We start from the raw sequence: 14,519 nt of genomic DNA on the forward strand, positions 1-14,519 counted from the left end.
CCCCTCAGGCCCCGACAGCGCACAGCACACACCTGGGTGGGTCCTGCAGCGGCGAACAGGCAGGAGCTCTGCCCTCGGGGTCCTGTCACCTCAGTTCCTCCGCTGCCTCCAGGACCCTCCCGGCCACTCACCCCATCGGAGCCTCCTCACCGGCCTCAGTGACCGAGACCGCCTCCCTCCTCACCGGCATCTCCGCGCGCAGCGCCCTCCTGAGGTGCCGAGCACGGACACCCTCCGCATCCCGCACCCTGTTCTCTCTGACCAGGTAGCATCCCTGTCAGGACCTGCGCTCCGCCACCTAAACGCCGTCTGCGGGACCTTAGGCTGCACGACGTGACCGGCGCCCCGAACCGGGATGCACGGCTGCGTGGGGCAGGAGGGGAGGGCTCGGGGGACGCGCACTCACCCGAGCCGATCGCCTCCGCGCGGCTGCCGCCATCGGACTGTGCGCGCGAAGCGGGGCGGGAGCGACGGGCGAGAAGCTGGCGCGGGGCACACGGGAGGCGTCGCCGAGCCTCAGACACCTGTCTGTGCGGCAGGGACTACGACTCCTTCGCGCTACCCCCGTTTTGTCTCCTCATAACCGGTACAGCCATCCAAAGCCGAATAAACTCACAAGAACGGTAACAAGAATGGCCGCCAGGAGGAGGATGCCGGAAGTCCCGCCCCACGTTGATGAACTCTCAGGGAAACGCTTTCCTGACCTGATTGGCTCAACGCAGCGCACCGTCTCATGGGTAATGTAGTTCTCAGAGCCTGGAGGTCATAAAGAGGGGAGTTCTCCGTCCTGAGTCCCTGGAATGTTTGGCACTGCAAAGGTCCTGTGAATTGATGCTCCTCCTACGTAGAGCGGAGGACTTTGCTTTCTGTTAACGTGCAGTGCTGACACTATCTACACGAAAAAATTGGTTTTGGTTCAGGATCAGAATCGGAAGTCTGGCCCCCAATTCGGATGCCAATTGCAAGTTCACATGTTACTTGTGCTTCAGAACAAAAGGTTTTATATAATAAACCACAGGCCCAAAATGGCATCACTGATGCTGAAAGCCCATGATACCAAACCAGATTTAATACTTGATATAATTGCAGTTTCAACCTCTCCCAGAAACCTAATCTTACCCAGTTTGAAATTTTCGATCCAAGCACCAGTAAGGTAATCTTCTCATAAAGCCTCTCCATCCTGCTTAGTTAGAAGAGGCAATCTGCATGATAAAAACCCTTCCAGATTTTTTCTTCTAATGAAAAAATGTCCTGGCTCGAGAATATCCTGTCCGTTTTAATAGCTTCCTTGCCCCACCTAGCTTCCTATAAAACCTTTTGTTTGTTTATTAAAGATTTATTTACTTGTAGAGAGGGGAAATGAGGGACAAAGAGAGGGAGAGAAATCCATTGGTTGCCTCTTGCCTGCTGCCAACCAGGACCTGGACAGCAACCTAGGTATGTGCCCTGACTGGGAATTTAACCTCTGACCTTTCGGTTTGCAGAAAGACTCCTAAACCACTGAGCCACACCAGTAGGAGCAAGCTTCCTATAATGCCTTTTAGATAAGACCGTTGTCATCCCCTAAGGGAAAGTGACTTTGCCTTAAATAATCAGAAATTGCAAAAGTTGACAATTTGTCTGTCACTACCAGAACCAATAACTAGAGACAAGGATTGAACGAGAGAATTTGAGGTCTTGCTTCCTGCATTTTTGCAAGTTGGCTCAAATAAATTCATACAAAAATTTTCTACAGGTTTGGACAAAAAAAAAATTGAATTTTTCTGAGTGCTTTATTCAGATGCCGACAATCTGAGAAGACAGCGGAATTATATACCCTAAAAACTGTCCAACGGCTCATCTCAGGCCTACTTTTTAATAAAGAGAAGAAAAGAGTAGAGAAGGGGTTTGGAATTCACAGAAAAAGTAGTTAAGGGGTTTGGAATTCAAGGGTAATGGTTAATCAGGTAACAGTTGAAGTCCAGTGATTTTTCCAGCATCTCTTCATCTACTGACAAGTGATTCTTTATCTGTGGATGTTCTCTCTCTGGAGCACAATGGCTCTGATAACACCTTGATCACTTGCCATCCTCCTGGGACACAAAGGTTGATTTGCTTGTTAGCCTTCGGGAGTCTCGGTATGTCGTCATGCATTCCAGTTTGAAACAGCTTTCTACAAGCATTAATCACTAAACATATTAATTATAACTAAAGCTAAAAAATTTTTGAGTTCCCTCATCAAATCCACTCTTTGAACTTTTACGTTTCTTCCCTCCTGCTCCCATTTCTACCTATAAACTGTCCCATGTCATGCAAATCTGAACACCCTTCATGTTGCTAGGTGGGATGCTGCCAGTCTATGGATTACTTAAAGCCAATTATTTTAAAATTTACTTGGTTAAGTTTTTTTAAAAACTTTAAATCACTCTCGCTGTGTAGATCAGTTGTGTGGGTGGTTACAGGGTTGTCCCCATTATGTCAAGGTTGTGGCTTCCATCCCAGATCAGGGCACAGGCCAATTCATTTATCCAATGAATGCATAAATTAGGGAAAATTGATGCTTCTCTCTCTCATTCTACTTCAAATCAATAAATAAAATAACCTATATTATATTTTTTTATATAGATTGCATCTTAAAAAGTGTATTTGTGCCCTACTGGAGTGGCTCAGTGGGTTGGATGTCTTCCCAAATACCAAAAGGTCACTAGTTTGATTCTTGGTCAGGGCACGTGACTAGGTTGCAGGTCGGGTCCCCAGTTGGGGCCACGTGAGAAGCAACCACAGATTGATATTTCTTCCCCTCTCTTTCTCCCTCCCTTCCCCTCTCTCTAAAAAGAAGTAAATAAAATATTGTAAAAAAAAAAAAAAAAAAAAAAAAAAAAAAAAAGCACCTGAATCTCCATTTCTCCCCAGCCACATGCTCTAAACTGAGGGCTTTCCATGTCACGGATTGTCCAGCTCTGCAGCCAGAATCCCTGGTTTGTGTAGCCTCTTGAATTTCACACTCAATTGTATGAACTTGGAAAACTCACTGTTTTTCTGGTCTTTGATTTCCCTCAAATTCCCAGGGTTTTGTGAGAGTTAAAGGGAAAAGAAGGCTCAAAAAGCAAAAACCCTGGAATACTGGCAATGGTACATACTCAGTGTTTTGTTGCCTCTATTGGTCCTCAGATGGGCATGCTTAACACCTTCATAACTTCCATATCACCAGTAATGTGGGTTTTGGAGAGCTCTACAGTCACTCTGAGATTCTCTGGTAAAAAAATCCATGCCGACACTTCAGTGCTATGAAGACACCCCCTCCATGTGGTGGCAAGTCAGGGGTTCTGGGAAGCCCATTTAGTTTTCACAAGCACTGGGGGGCAGAGGGTCGCAGAGGCATCTGCCCTGTGGATGGCACCACATGTGATGGAACCAGTCATTTTGTAAACATTGGGTATACTACCGGATATAGTACTAAGCCTGGAGCAGGGCAGCTCGTTGCCCCATCTTACAGAAAATATGAGGCCCAGAGAGGGGATCCTATCTCTGTTATCACAATGATTTTTTGTAGTTGAGATTTAAACCCAGGTTGCATGGCCAAAGGTATGAAGAGTTGGGTCACCGATCTCTTTCTTTTTCAGAAGGGCTTTGGAACTCAACAAATACCCTTACCCTCATACCACTCTGTGCACCTTTGCTTTTCGCTCCATCCTAGAACACCCTAGATGACATACCACAAAAACTGGTTAACACTAAAGAGTAAGGCTTTTTATTATATTACTAAGTGTCTGAACTTACAAAGTGATGAAGTGCATTAATAATGCAGATCATTTTGTTTTTGTTTTTCTTTTTTTGCAGATTATTCTTTGAAGTGTATGATATGTGCCTATAATATTGTGTATATCAAAAAAATTCTTAAAAACTGGAAATATTTTTCCTGTGTTGAAAACAATTATACCATAAACCAAGAGTTACACCTGTTATTCAAGGAATAAAAATGACAAAAAAAAAAAAAAGTGACATTGCACTGTAACGTATCTGTTGTTTCACTGTCCTGTTTGTTTAAGGAGTAGTGTAAATTCATTAAAAAAAAAGGTAAGTCACATGAGTACACATTATACTAAAAACTTATAATTACTAAATACAAATCTGCAAAAATGCTTGTCATAAATCCTTATAAAAATGCAAGTAAAACAGCAGTAAGAATACACAACAAACCTATTCAAAAAGCCAAATTTAATAAAACTTAAACAAATCAACAATTTGCTCGGGTGGCAGAAATGGAATTCTCCTACACTGGGGGTAAGAATCCAAAAAGTTACAATCAGATTACATCATAATTTGTTAGTCTTTAAAACTTAAATATTAAACTTATGAGAAATGTCACTCTGTGAATATTTGTATGAAGTTTAACTCAGAACGATGGATATTCAGTTTTCTTCAGTGTCATTACACTGAACAAGATATAACACTCCCTAAAACCTAAGCATTTCCAGAATGTGAACCACCCAATGTCAAGAGGCATAATTTTATGGCTAAATAATTTCCCACATTTACTTCATGCTTGAAGCCTTTACTCAGTTTGAGTTCTCTGATAACAGAGGCTATAGCTACTGGTAAAAATTTCCCACATTTGCTGCCCACATAAGGCTTTTCTCTTGTGTGACCTAATAACAAAAAAATATGGCAACATGGTAAAGTATTTTTCACATTTTTGCACACAAAAGGCCTAAGTGGGGAGGGGAGAGGGAGAGAAGGGGGATAAGTAAGGGAAGGGTTTAGTCAAAGAACCCGTATAAATGACTCATGGACATGGACAACGGGGAGGGATATGATTGAGGGAGAGGGGGTGGGTTGGGTGGGGGAGAGAAATTGGGGGAAAAGGGGACAACTGTAATTGAGAAACCAAAAAAAAAAAAAAAAAAGAGGCCTAAGTGTGTGAACTCTGATAACAAGGGACATAACTACTGTTAAAAGATTTTTTTATTTGGGACACTCACAAGGCCTTTCTTTCTACAGTGTGAAATCTCTTATGATAGTGAAGGTTACTAACACGAACAAAAGATTTCCCACAATCACTACAGGAATAAGGCCGTTTTCTTGTATGGACTCTCTGATGACAACGGAGGTCACTGCTACTGGTAAAAGATCTTCTGCACTTATTGCAGTCATAAGGCCTTTCTCCCTTATGAACTCTCTGATGATAACGGAGGCCATTGTTACTTGCGAGAAATTTCCCACATTCAGTACACTCATAAGGTTTTTCTCCAGTGTGAAATCTCTGATGATAACGAAGGCCATTGTTACTGGTGAAAGTTTTCCCACATCTACTGCACTCATAAGGCCTTTCTCCAGTGTGAACTCTCTGATGTAAACGAAGGTCAGAATTTCTTTGAAAAGATTTCCCACATTGACTGCATGCATAGGGCCTTTCGCCAGTGTGAACTCTTTGATGAGCATGAAGGTTACTGCTCCAGGTATAAGATTTTCCACATTGGCGGCACTTGTAAGGCCTTTCTCTAGTATGAACTCTCTCATGAAAACGGAGGCGGCTTCTAAAGAAAAAAGATTTCCCACATTCACTGCACAAATAAGGCCTTTTTTCAGTGTGAACTCTCTCATGATAACAAAGCTTATTGCTACTGGTAAAAGATCTGTCACATTCACTGCACTTATAATGTCTTTCCCTTGTGTGAACTCTCTGATGACACTGGAGGCCAAAGCTGCTTGTGAAAGATTTCCCACATTCACTGCACTCATAAGGCCTTTCTGCAGGATGAACTCTTTGATGTTTTCCAAGGCTACTGCCTGTGGTAAAAGACTTTCCACATTCACTGCACTCATAAGGCCTTTCTCCTGTGTGAACTCTCTCATGACAACGAAGGCCATAGTTGCTGGCAAAATATTTTCCACATTCATGGCACAAAAAACATTGTTTTTCATTATGAACATCCTTGTTGTGTACAAGAGTGTGTTTGTGGCCAGTGGCATTCATGCATAACCTCCGGGTATAATGATTTTTTCTTCTTTGAAATGTCACTCCAGACATAGAAATTTGATTTGGCCTTTCCCTGATTTGAGTGGCTTTTTGCTGGAGATTTCCTGAGATGGTCAGAAAATTCTTCCCAACCTCCCCAGCAATAAAAGTTTTTGATATATGGAAATTGCAGCTATTCATAAGAGAGACACTGTCCACTCCATATATAAAAGGTTTCTCTCTCATGTGCTGTTCTTGGTGCTGATAGTAATTTGTACTGAAATAAAATAGTTTTGCACATGCTCCACACCTGAGCAGTTTCTGGCTGTGTTGTGTTCCCTGCTGTTCAATCAAGAGGAAAATGTCTCTCAAGACAGGCCCACAACTCTCACAGGGGTGGCTCTTCTGGAAAGATAACACTGACTTGGGATTCTTTGCCTGTGAGACTTGTACAGAAACGCTCTGTTCAATGGGTGCCTTCACATCCTTTGCTCCACAGCAGCATCCTGAACACAAAGAAATGTTAATGAAATATATTTTGATCTTATAAAGAAAAAGTAATCTCATCATAAATGTCCATATGTCACATAGAGGCAGATAGTATACAATGATTTCAATACAAGTGAGTCAGACTCTACAAAAATGACTGTTGTACAACTCAACCCTTAATGTCAGTAAACGGTAAAAACCTCACCAATGTTAGGAGAGAAATATAGAATGAGACAGAAGAAAGAGAGATAGGATTTACAAGTAGTTCCTCTGCCAATGGCTTCTTTTAGGACTGTTCCTTCTGGTATCATGAAGCTGTGTAGAGGAATGTGCTGCCAAAAGCCATGAAAATCAATTTCAGCAGAACAGATGCTGTTCAAGGTCAATACATGCACACTGGAATGTGCTCCAGACATGTACAGAGAGACTTGTGAGAGAAATGGTTGAGGTATAGAGTTTACAGAGGTAAAGATCATCTATAAACTGTAAGTCTGATTAGAAATAATAACTGCTAGAACTGTCTAGTTGGCAAAGTGTCAACAATGGGCAAAAACAAGTAGATTGGGGTGTGGGCCCTGGAAATGGAAATAAAACACTATCATACTGCCTGGGTTCCCAATAATGACCTTAACAAACCCCTAACATAAAACCTTCACCAACTGCCACTGACCAAGGCAAGACCCTCTCTGATCCCACCATACCATGGATGAAGGCATGTCCTTTCTATGATGTACAAAGGACTCTTCCCCTCAACTCCCATGTGATTCATTACATAGGATACAGCTAATACACTCCAAAGAGAGAAACAGAAGAGATACATGGCCAACACTATGGTAGAAAAACACAGCACAAAACAAACCATAGGAAAAAGATCTATATGAGTGGTACTAGCAAGATGGCAGAATAGAAGCTACCAGAATTCATTCCCTTTCCCAGTACAAGTAGATAGTTATACAGGAACAAAAACAGACCTGGGGGAGGGGAATAAGAGTTCAACTGATAGAAAGAGGACTGCAGAGGAACAAAAAGAAACAACTGCACAGAAAAAAATGACTGGAGAGATTGGGTGTACAAAGATGTATAAAGATGGATGGGTCCAAAATACAAGACTCTGGGCTAGGGCTTTCAGCCAGTTTGCTTGTGCTAAATTGAACCCTAATGGCCTGTTCAGTGAAGGACACTGGAAAACTCTGTTGATGGAATCTTTCAAAGCCCCTGCAACATCTGAAACTTCTCCAGAGATTACACCTCAGAAGACACTGCAGAGTTCATAGGCATGGATTCCAAAAGAAATCCCCTTGGTCACAACCCTCCCCAAAATATAAAAAGAGATCAGTATTTCCCTAGGAGTGTTTGCAACCTAAAACTCCACAGTTGAGGAAAAATGCTGCCAAAGCCAGTGAGGACACACCTATATTCTTTGCTCCTCTCGCCTCATGTTATGGAGCAGGGAAGTGACTAGATGGCTAGGACTTTTCTCAAGACTAAAACACAACAGATCACCCAGTCAGAAAGAACCTTGAATCTATGTGCGGATAGTTTTTTTCTTTTTTTACTATGTTTATTTATTGATTTTAAAGAAAGAGAGGTAGGGAGAGAAAAACATTGATTTGTTGCCCCATTTATTGTAAGAACAGAGTTGCTCAGAGAACCATTAAGACATAGCAAGCAGAAAAAAAGAAGTTTATTGAGGGAATTAACAAGCGGGGAGGAAGCCGTGCCGTGAATGGCCCAACTCCGGCCTCCTAGGGAAGGAAGGGGCTGTTTTATAGGAGGAAGAAAAAAAAAAAAGTATTGAATTCAGTCGTTTATCTTGAGGCTGTGAGTCTGAGGGCTGATCAAGGCCAAACAGAGCTCGGGCTGATGCACCCCACTATCATGGGAAACTCCCAGGCAGCTGCAAGGAGGCGGGGGGTTGGGGGATGGCGTGGAACCGAGGCTGTCACTTATAATATGCATTCTTTGGTTTTTCATGTATATACCCTGACCAGGGATCAAACCCACAAATTTGGCATATCAGGATGATACTTTAACTAATGGAGCCACCTGGAAAGCGCTGGAGCTTTTTCCCTAACCAAAATTAGTCCATATGGTTGAATGGAATAACTAGTTCATTAAATGTGTACACATCAACATTAGACTACAAAATACAAAGACACCACAAAAAGAACATCATAACTTTCCTACAATGAATATTTTTTTAAATGAAGAAACTGTGGGGGGGGTGAAAGAGGGTATAGGAGGGATAAGTGATAATGGAAAAAGTACAATAGAAAAATGAACTATTAAGTTTAAAAAATGGGGAATCTACAAATGGCCAAACCAAAAATACAAAATACTTAATTTTAATAACTTCAGTCAGCTACAAGGAAACACAGATGAAAATTAACATAACAAAAAATCAATACAGAAACAAAAGGAGAAGTTCAGAATGGCAGAAATCATTTTTAAAAATTCAAGCAGAAATTCTCAAGCTGAAGAATACAATAAAAAAAGTGAAAAAAATGCAATAAAAAGTTTGAAAATCATCGAGTACTTCTGGCCAAGATGGAGGCATAGGTAGACACACTGCATCTTCCTCAAACTAAGAAGGAATTTACAACTCCCTCAAAACTAAATAAAAACAACCAGAAGTTCCAGAAAATCTAATTACACGGAAGTTCAACAAACGAAGAAATAAAGAAGAAATACTGAGCCAGACAGGTAGGAGGGCCAGAGCTTGGGTGGAAAGGATGTGGTGTGGTGGCAGCAGCAGCAGCAGCTACGGCGAAGGGGCTGAAGCTGCCGCAAAAACCACAGTCATACATTTTAAAAGTAGGGAGGAACACCTGGGAAGTGATCCCAGCCCCAGACCAGACCAGAACGCTCAGCTCATGGTTCCGACACCCGGGAAAATAAAGCCTCATTGCTTCTGACTATGAAAACCAGTGGTGGTTGGGGCGGAGGAATAAATTGCAGGTCTCTCAACAGGCAAGCGGCATTGTTCCCTCTCAGACCCCTCCCCCACATGCGGCGCCACCACGTGGTGAAACAGGTAGCCCAGCATCGACGAATACCTAAGGCTCCGCCCCTTACAACATAACAGGTGCAAAAGCTCTACCTAAGACACAGAGGCAAACACAGGAGGCTGTCAAGTTGAGCAGACAGAGAGATATGACCCAAAAGAGGGAGCAGATCAAGGTTCCAGTGGGAGAAATAAGTGATGAGGAGACAGCCAGCCTAACTAATGCACAGTTCAAAACACTGGTGATAACAATGTTCACAGACCTGACAGACAAGATTAAGCATGACAAACACATAAGGGAAGAAAATGTAGGCTAGGCTAAGTGAAACAAAGAAAAACATACATGAAACCAGTGGTGAAGGGAAGGAAGCCAGGGTTCAAATCAATGAATTGGAACATAAGGAAGAAATAAACAGTCAGCCAGTACAGAAGGAGGAAACAAGAATTGAAAAAAGTGAGGAGAGGCTTAGGAACCCCTAGGACAACTTTAAACATACCAACATCCGAATTATAGGGGTGCCAGAAGAACAAGAAATTGAAAACTTATGTGAAAAAATATTGAAGGAAAACTTTTCTAATTTGGTGAAGGAAATAGACATATAAGTCCAGGAAGCACACACAGTCCCAAATAAGCTAAGCCCAAAGCGGACCACACCAAGACACATCATAATTAAAATGCCAAAGTTGAAAGATAAAGAATCTTAAAAGTAGCAAGAGGAAAGACGAGAGTTACCTACAAAAGGGTCCCTATAAGACTATCAGATGATTTCTCAAAAGAAACTTTGCAGGCAGGAAGGGACTGGCAAAAAGTATTCAATGTGATGAAAAGCAAGGACCTACAACCAAGAAAGACAGACAGAAAGAAAGAAAGAAAGAAAGAAGGAAGGAAGGAAAGAAGGAAGGAGGGAGGGTGGGAAGGAGAGAGAAGCTGAAGACTGACTTCCAAAATCTAACTGAAAATATGATCATCCAAGTTCATTATTCTCTCAGGTCCCTGTACAAATCCAATGCAAAAAGGATCTCACCTAAACACATTATAATGAGTGTCAAAAATAAAAGCAAAAGAATATATATAAAGCACAAAAAGAAAAGAAACTTCTCTCACACAAGAAAACAATCCGATAACAATAAAATACGTAGTCAAAAAAAAAAAAAGATTAAATATAAATGTATTCTCAGCAGAAACCATTCAGGCTAGGAGAAAACCAGGTGATACATTCAAAATACTAAAAGAAAACAACTGCCATACAACAATACTATGCCCAGAAAACTAGTCCCTCAGGGACAAAAAGGAATAGTTTCCCAGACAAACAAAAGCTGAGGAAGCTTACTGCCACTCAACACGACTTGTTAGAAATGCAAAAAAGTCCTGGCCCAGTGGCTCAATTGGTTAGAGCATCGTCCCAATACGCCAAGGCTGTGAGTGTGATCCACTGTCAGGGCACATACAAGAACCAACCAATGAATGCATAGATAAGTGGAATAACAAATCGATTGTTTCTCTCTATAGCTCTAAAATCAATTAAAAAAAAAAGAAATGCCAAAGAATGTTATTCAAGCTAAAAGGAAAGGTTATGAAATAACACAAAAACACAGGAAACTGTAAAACTCACTGGTAAAGCTGAGAATATCATCAAATTCACAATACTATAATACTATATTGGTCAAGTGTACGTTACATAATTCTATTATAAAGGTTAAAAATTAAAAAAATTAAAAATAATAATGGCTAAAATTATTTTTTTAATTTCTTAAATTTTTATATTACTTTTTATTGTATTTTTTCATTACCACTTATCCCCCTTATACCCCCTATAACCCCCAAAATAATTTGATAATAAATGCATAATATAAAATATGTGAATTGTGACATCAGAAACATAAAATGTTGTGTTGTGTGAGAGCTACAAGGGAATATTTATATGCAATTGAAGCATTTATTGGATCAAAATAGACTTTGAGTTGTTTTACATAATCCTCGTGGAAATGACAAACAAAAACTTATATAATACACAAAAGAGAAAGGAATCAAAGCATTCCACTAGAAAAAATATCAAATCATAAAGGAAGGGAAGAAGAGAAACAAAGGAACTACAAAAGAGCCGAAAAATAATGAAGACCTCAACAGCAGGTCCTGAAATTCTCAGAAGACACAGAGTAGCTGAAGGGATAAAAACAAAATACACAATCTATGCAGCCTACAAGAGACTTACTTTACCTTTAGAGAATAGGCTGGAAGTATAAAAACTGAAAAAATATTACATGCAAATGGACACCAAGAGGGATCAAGAGCAGCTAAATTTTGATCAGACAAAACAGACTAACTCAAATACTCTTTCAAGACATCCTGGCTGGTATGGCTCAATGGATTAAGCACTGGCCAGTGAACCAAAGGATAACAGGTTCGACTCCCAGTCAGGGCACATGCCTGGGTTGTGGAACAGCCTCCTGGTTGGGGGCATGCAGAGGCAATCACACACTGATTTTTCTCTCCCTATTTTTCTCCCTCCCTTACTCTCTTTTGAAAAATAAATAAAATCTTTAAAAAAATTTTTAAATTTACAGAGAATAATAAAGTTCTGCTCAGAGAAGGAAAACTCTGATTCCAAAAAACCTCCGCTGTCTTGCGGCATACCTCTTCAGGGGAAAGGCTAAGGGAGTAAACCCCGACAGAAAATCCGGAGCCGGAGTCCCTAAGGCGGTTTGACGTTGTAGTCAACACCGGCAACTCCTGCGGCGCACCTGAAGCCAAGCTGTATTGACTCCGTCTTTCCCTTGGACCCTTCAGCTGCGAAGAGAGGGGGGGTCTGCTGCATGGGCAACAGCAGACCCTCCATATCACCCTGCCCAGGCTCTGTAGCTTCAGCTTCACTGGAGAGGACACTCCAGCGTCATCGCAAGATGTCGATTCAACACGGGAGGAGACAGATACCGTGTCACTCCCGAGTCGGACTGCACAGCCATTCTCGGCGGTGCAGATAGACTCTTAAGAGGCTACACCATCGTCTCTCGAGATGGACGGCTGCCGACGAATAAAGTTCTGCTTACATTATACTCTAGTCTGCTAACAGCTCAATAGTACAGATGTTTTTCCAAAGAACATATAAAAATGACCACGAGGAATACAAAAAATTATTTTCCTCACTAACCAAGGTGGAATGCTTTTGGCTCCCTGCAGGACCACCAGCCACAAATCCTTCCCTAGGAGGGTTCAGTATAGCAGGTATAGGGGCTGCAGGGCGAGAACAGGGCAGTGCTAATGAACCAGCCTTACCACAAACAACATATACCAAAACACTGGGGAAGCAAGCAGTACCCACAGTCCATATGTGAGGACAGAACACACCCTGAAGAAAGGGGACATGGGAAACTGCAAAGTCTACTGCAGGTCATTGTGTAGCCTGAGGATCTTACCCAGTGAGGATATAAGAGCAAAGTTCTTCAGCATCACATCCAGGTACAGGCGTCTCTGAACCTCATCAAGTAGGTACCATTCCTCCCGGGAGAAGTACACAGCAATATCCTCAAAGGTAAAACCAACCTATCGGGATGAATACAAATGAGTAAGAACATTGTGTCTCTGAGAACCCACAATCCTACTGTTCGCACATCTTCCCCATATTCACGATCTTCCAGTGTTCCCCCTCCAAGGGGAGATACTGAGACAGGATAGTGAGAAGCTAGAAAAATTCTTGCCACATAGAATAGAGAAACTGGGACAGATAGCTGAACATAATGGCCAAGCAATTTAGAGCCAGTGAAGATTGTCACCAGGAGTGTCAGACGGGCAAATTTGGGAAAACAAGCACCTTCCTCCTAGAGTAACCCATGGCCTTTCCTCCCTGGAGGTAACATCTACACTTCAGTTGTATTTCAGCTCCAGGCCCAGAAAAGCAACAAAACCAGGTGGGCGACGCCAGGACCAACTGCAGTGACCAAAGACCCCCTGGCCTATCACTGACCAATTAGCTTTTACCATGATCCTGAAAGGGCACACCTGAAAAACTGGTGAATATTCTACTGAATCCCTGCCCTGAGACCTCCCCTCAGATTCCCTCCTCCAAGAAAGAAATAAAAAGCCTCAAGACAAATGACCAGTGTGTGCCCTCTCCCTCTGGGGAGCAACCAGCACCACTTCCTTTTCCTTCTTCTCCCTCACTGCCCGCACCCCACCACTTCTTTCTTCACAAACATTTCCTTAATTCTAAGGCAGTGGGCAGTGGCAGCTTGCCCCAGGCTAATCCCCTGAACCGGTCCCCAAAGCCCCCTTTTCTCTGACTTCCCAGTGAGCTAAGGCAGCCCAGCCAAGGCTCTCCTGTGGCTTCTTCTATGCAAAGCCCTTCCTTGTTTCATTGTCCCCAGTTTTAACAAATGTACGCTCACAGTCACCTGCACTTGTGTTGTGAAATCTTTTCTACACGAAGTCTAGAACTCACACACTACCAGTAGGGCAAACCCGCTGAGAGCCAGGACCGTATCCAATAACAATACCGTGGGGCCAGTGAGGCTCTCTGTTCAGGCCCAAGGATCACTGTGCTCGCCCTCATCCAGCAGCAGGAATGGGATGTGCAGCAGATAACTAGCACCCAAGCTCCAGGCCAAGTCTGCAGGGCTCCCGTCTTCCTGCCCAGCAATTCCACACAGTCTCCCAGACCGCGCCTCCGACACAGACAAACGTGGGCTCCCGCTTCACCCGTGGTCCCCACACCGGGTACCGGGCCCGTCCGCTCACACTTCCTCCAGCTGAGCTCACAGTGTGGTCCTTCCTCCTTCACAGCCTCACACCCAGGGTCACCCCCTCGGCTCGGCCCCCTCCTGCTCCGCACCACAGGCATCTCTCTGAGATCACCCGTGAACTTAGCATGTGGCTTGCAGAGCGTGCTCGGAAATGCCAGAAGGACCTAGTACAACTGAGGCAGGGCAGAAGGACGTCAGGAGAATCCCGGCAAAAGGATGGAAGAGCCTCTTACAGGAGCCCCAACCTCTGCTCACCAACAAAGGGAAAGTTAATGGCAGGAGGCCCCTGCGTCAGCCACGGAAATGCAAACCACAAGGGCCCCTCCCAGCCCGAAGGCGCCTCAGAACCAG

General features: G+C 43.0%; 2 protein-coding genes across 2 annotated transcripts in view; both read right to left on the reverse strand.

Moving 5' to 3' along the window:
* The window catches only part of LOC149995687 (uncharacterized), a 276,448-nt gene that overhangs the window by 181,169 nt on the left and 80,760 nt on the right, over window positions 1-14,519 (reverse strand). The gene's annotated exons all lie outside the window — the stretch shown is intronic.
* The window catches only part of LOC149995698 (uncharacterized), a 32,538-nt gene continuing 22,201 nt past the window's right edge, over window positions 4,183-14,519 (reverse strand). Inside the window, 1 exon segment of the mRNA XM_090259644.1 lies at window positions 4,183-5,855. Within this exon segment, the coding sequence (XP_090115770.1) occupies window positions 4,958-5,855 (898 nt within the window). The 3' untranslated portion in view covers window positions 4,183-4,957.

The sequence above is a fragment of the Furipterus horrens genome, unplaced genomic scaffold, assembly GCF_987537825.1.
Source record: "Furipterus horrens unplaced genomic scaffold, mFurHor1.1.pri manual_scaffold_13, whole genome shotgun sequence".
Lineage (NCBI taxonomy): Eukaryota > Metazoa > Chordata > Mammalia > Chiroptera > Furipteridae > Furipterus > Furipterus horrens.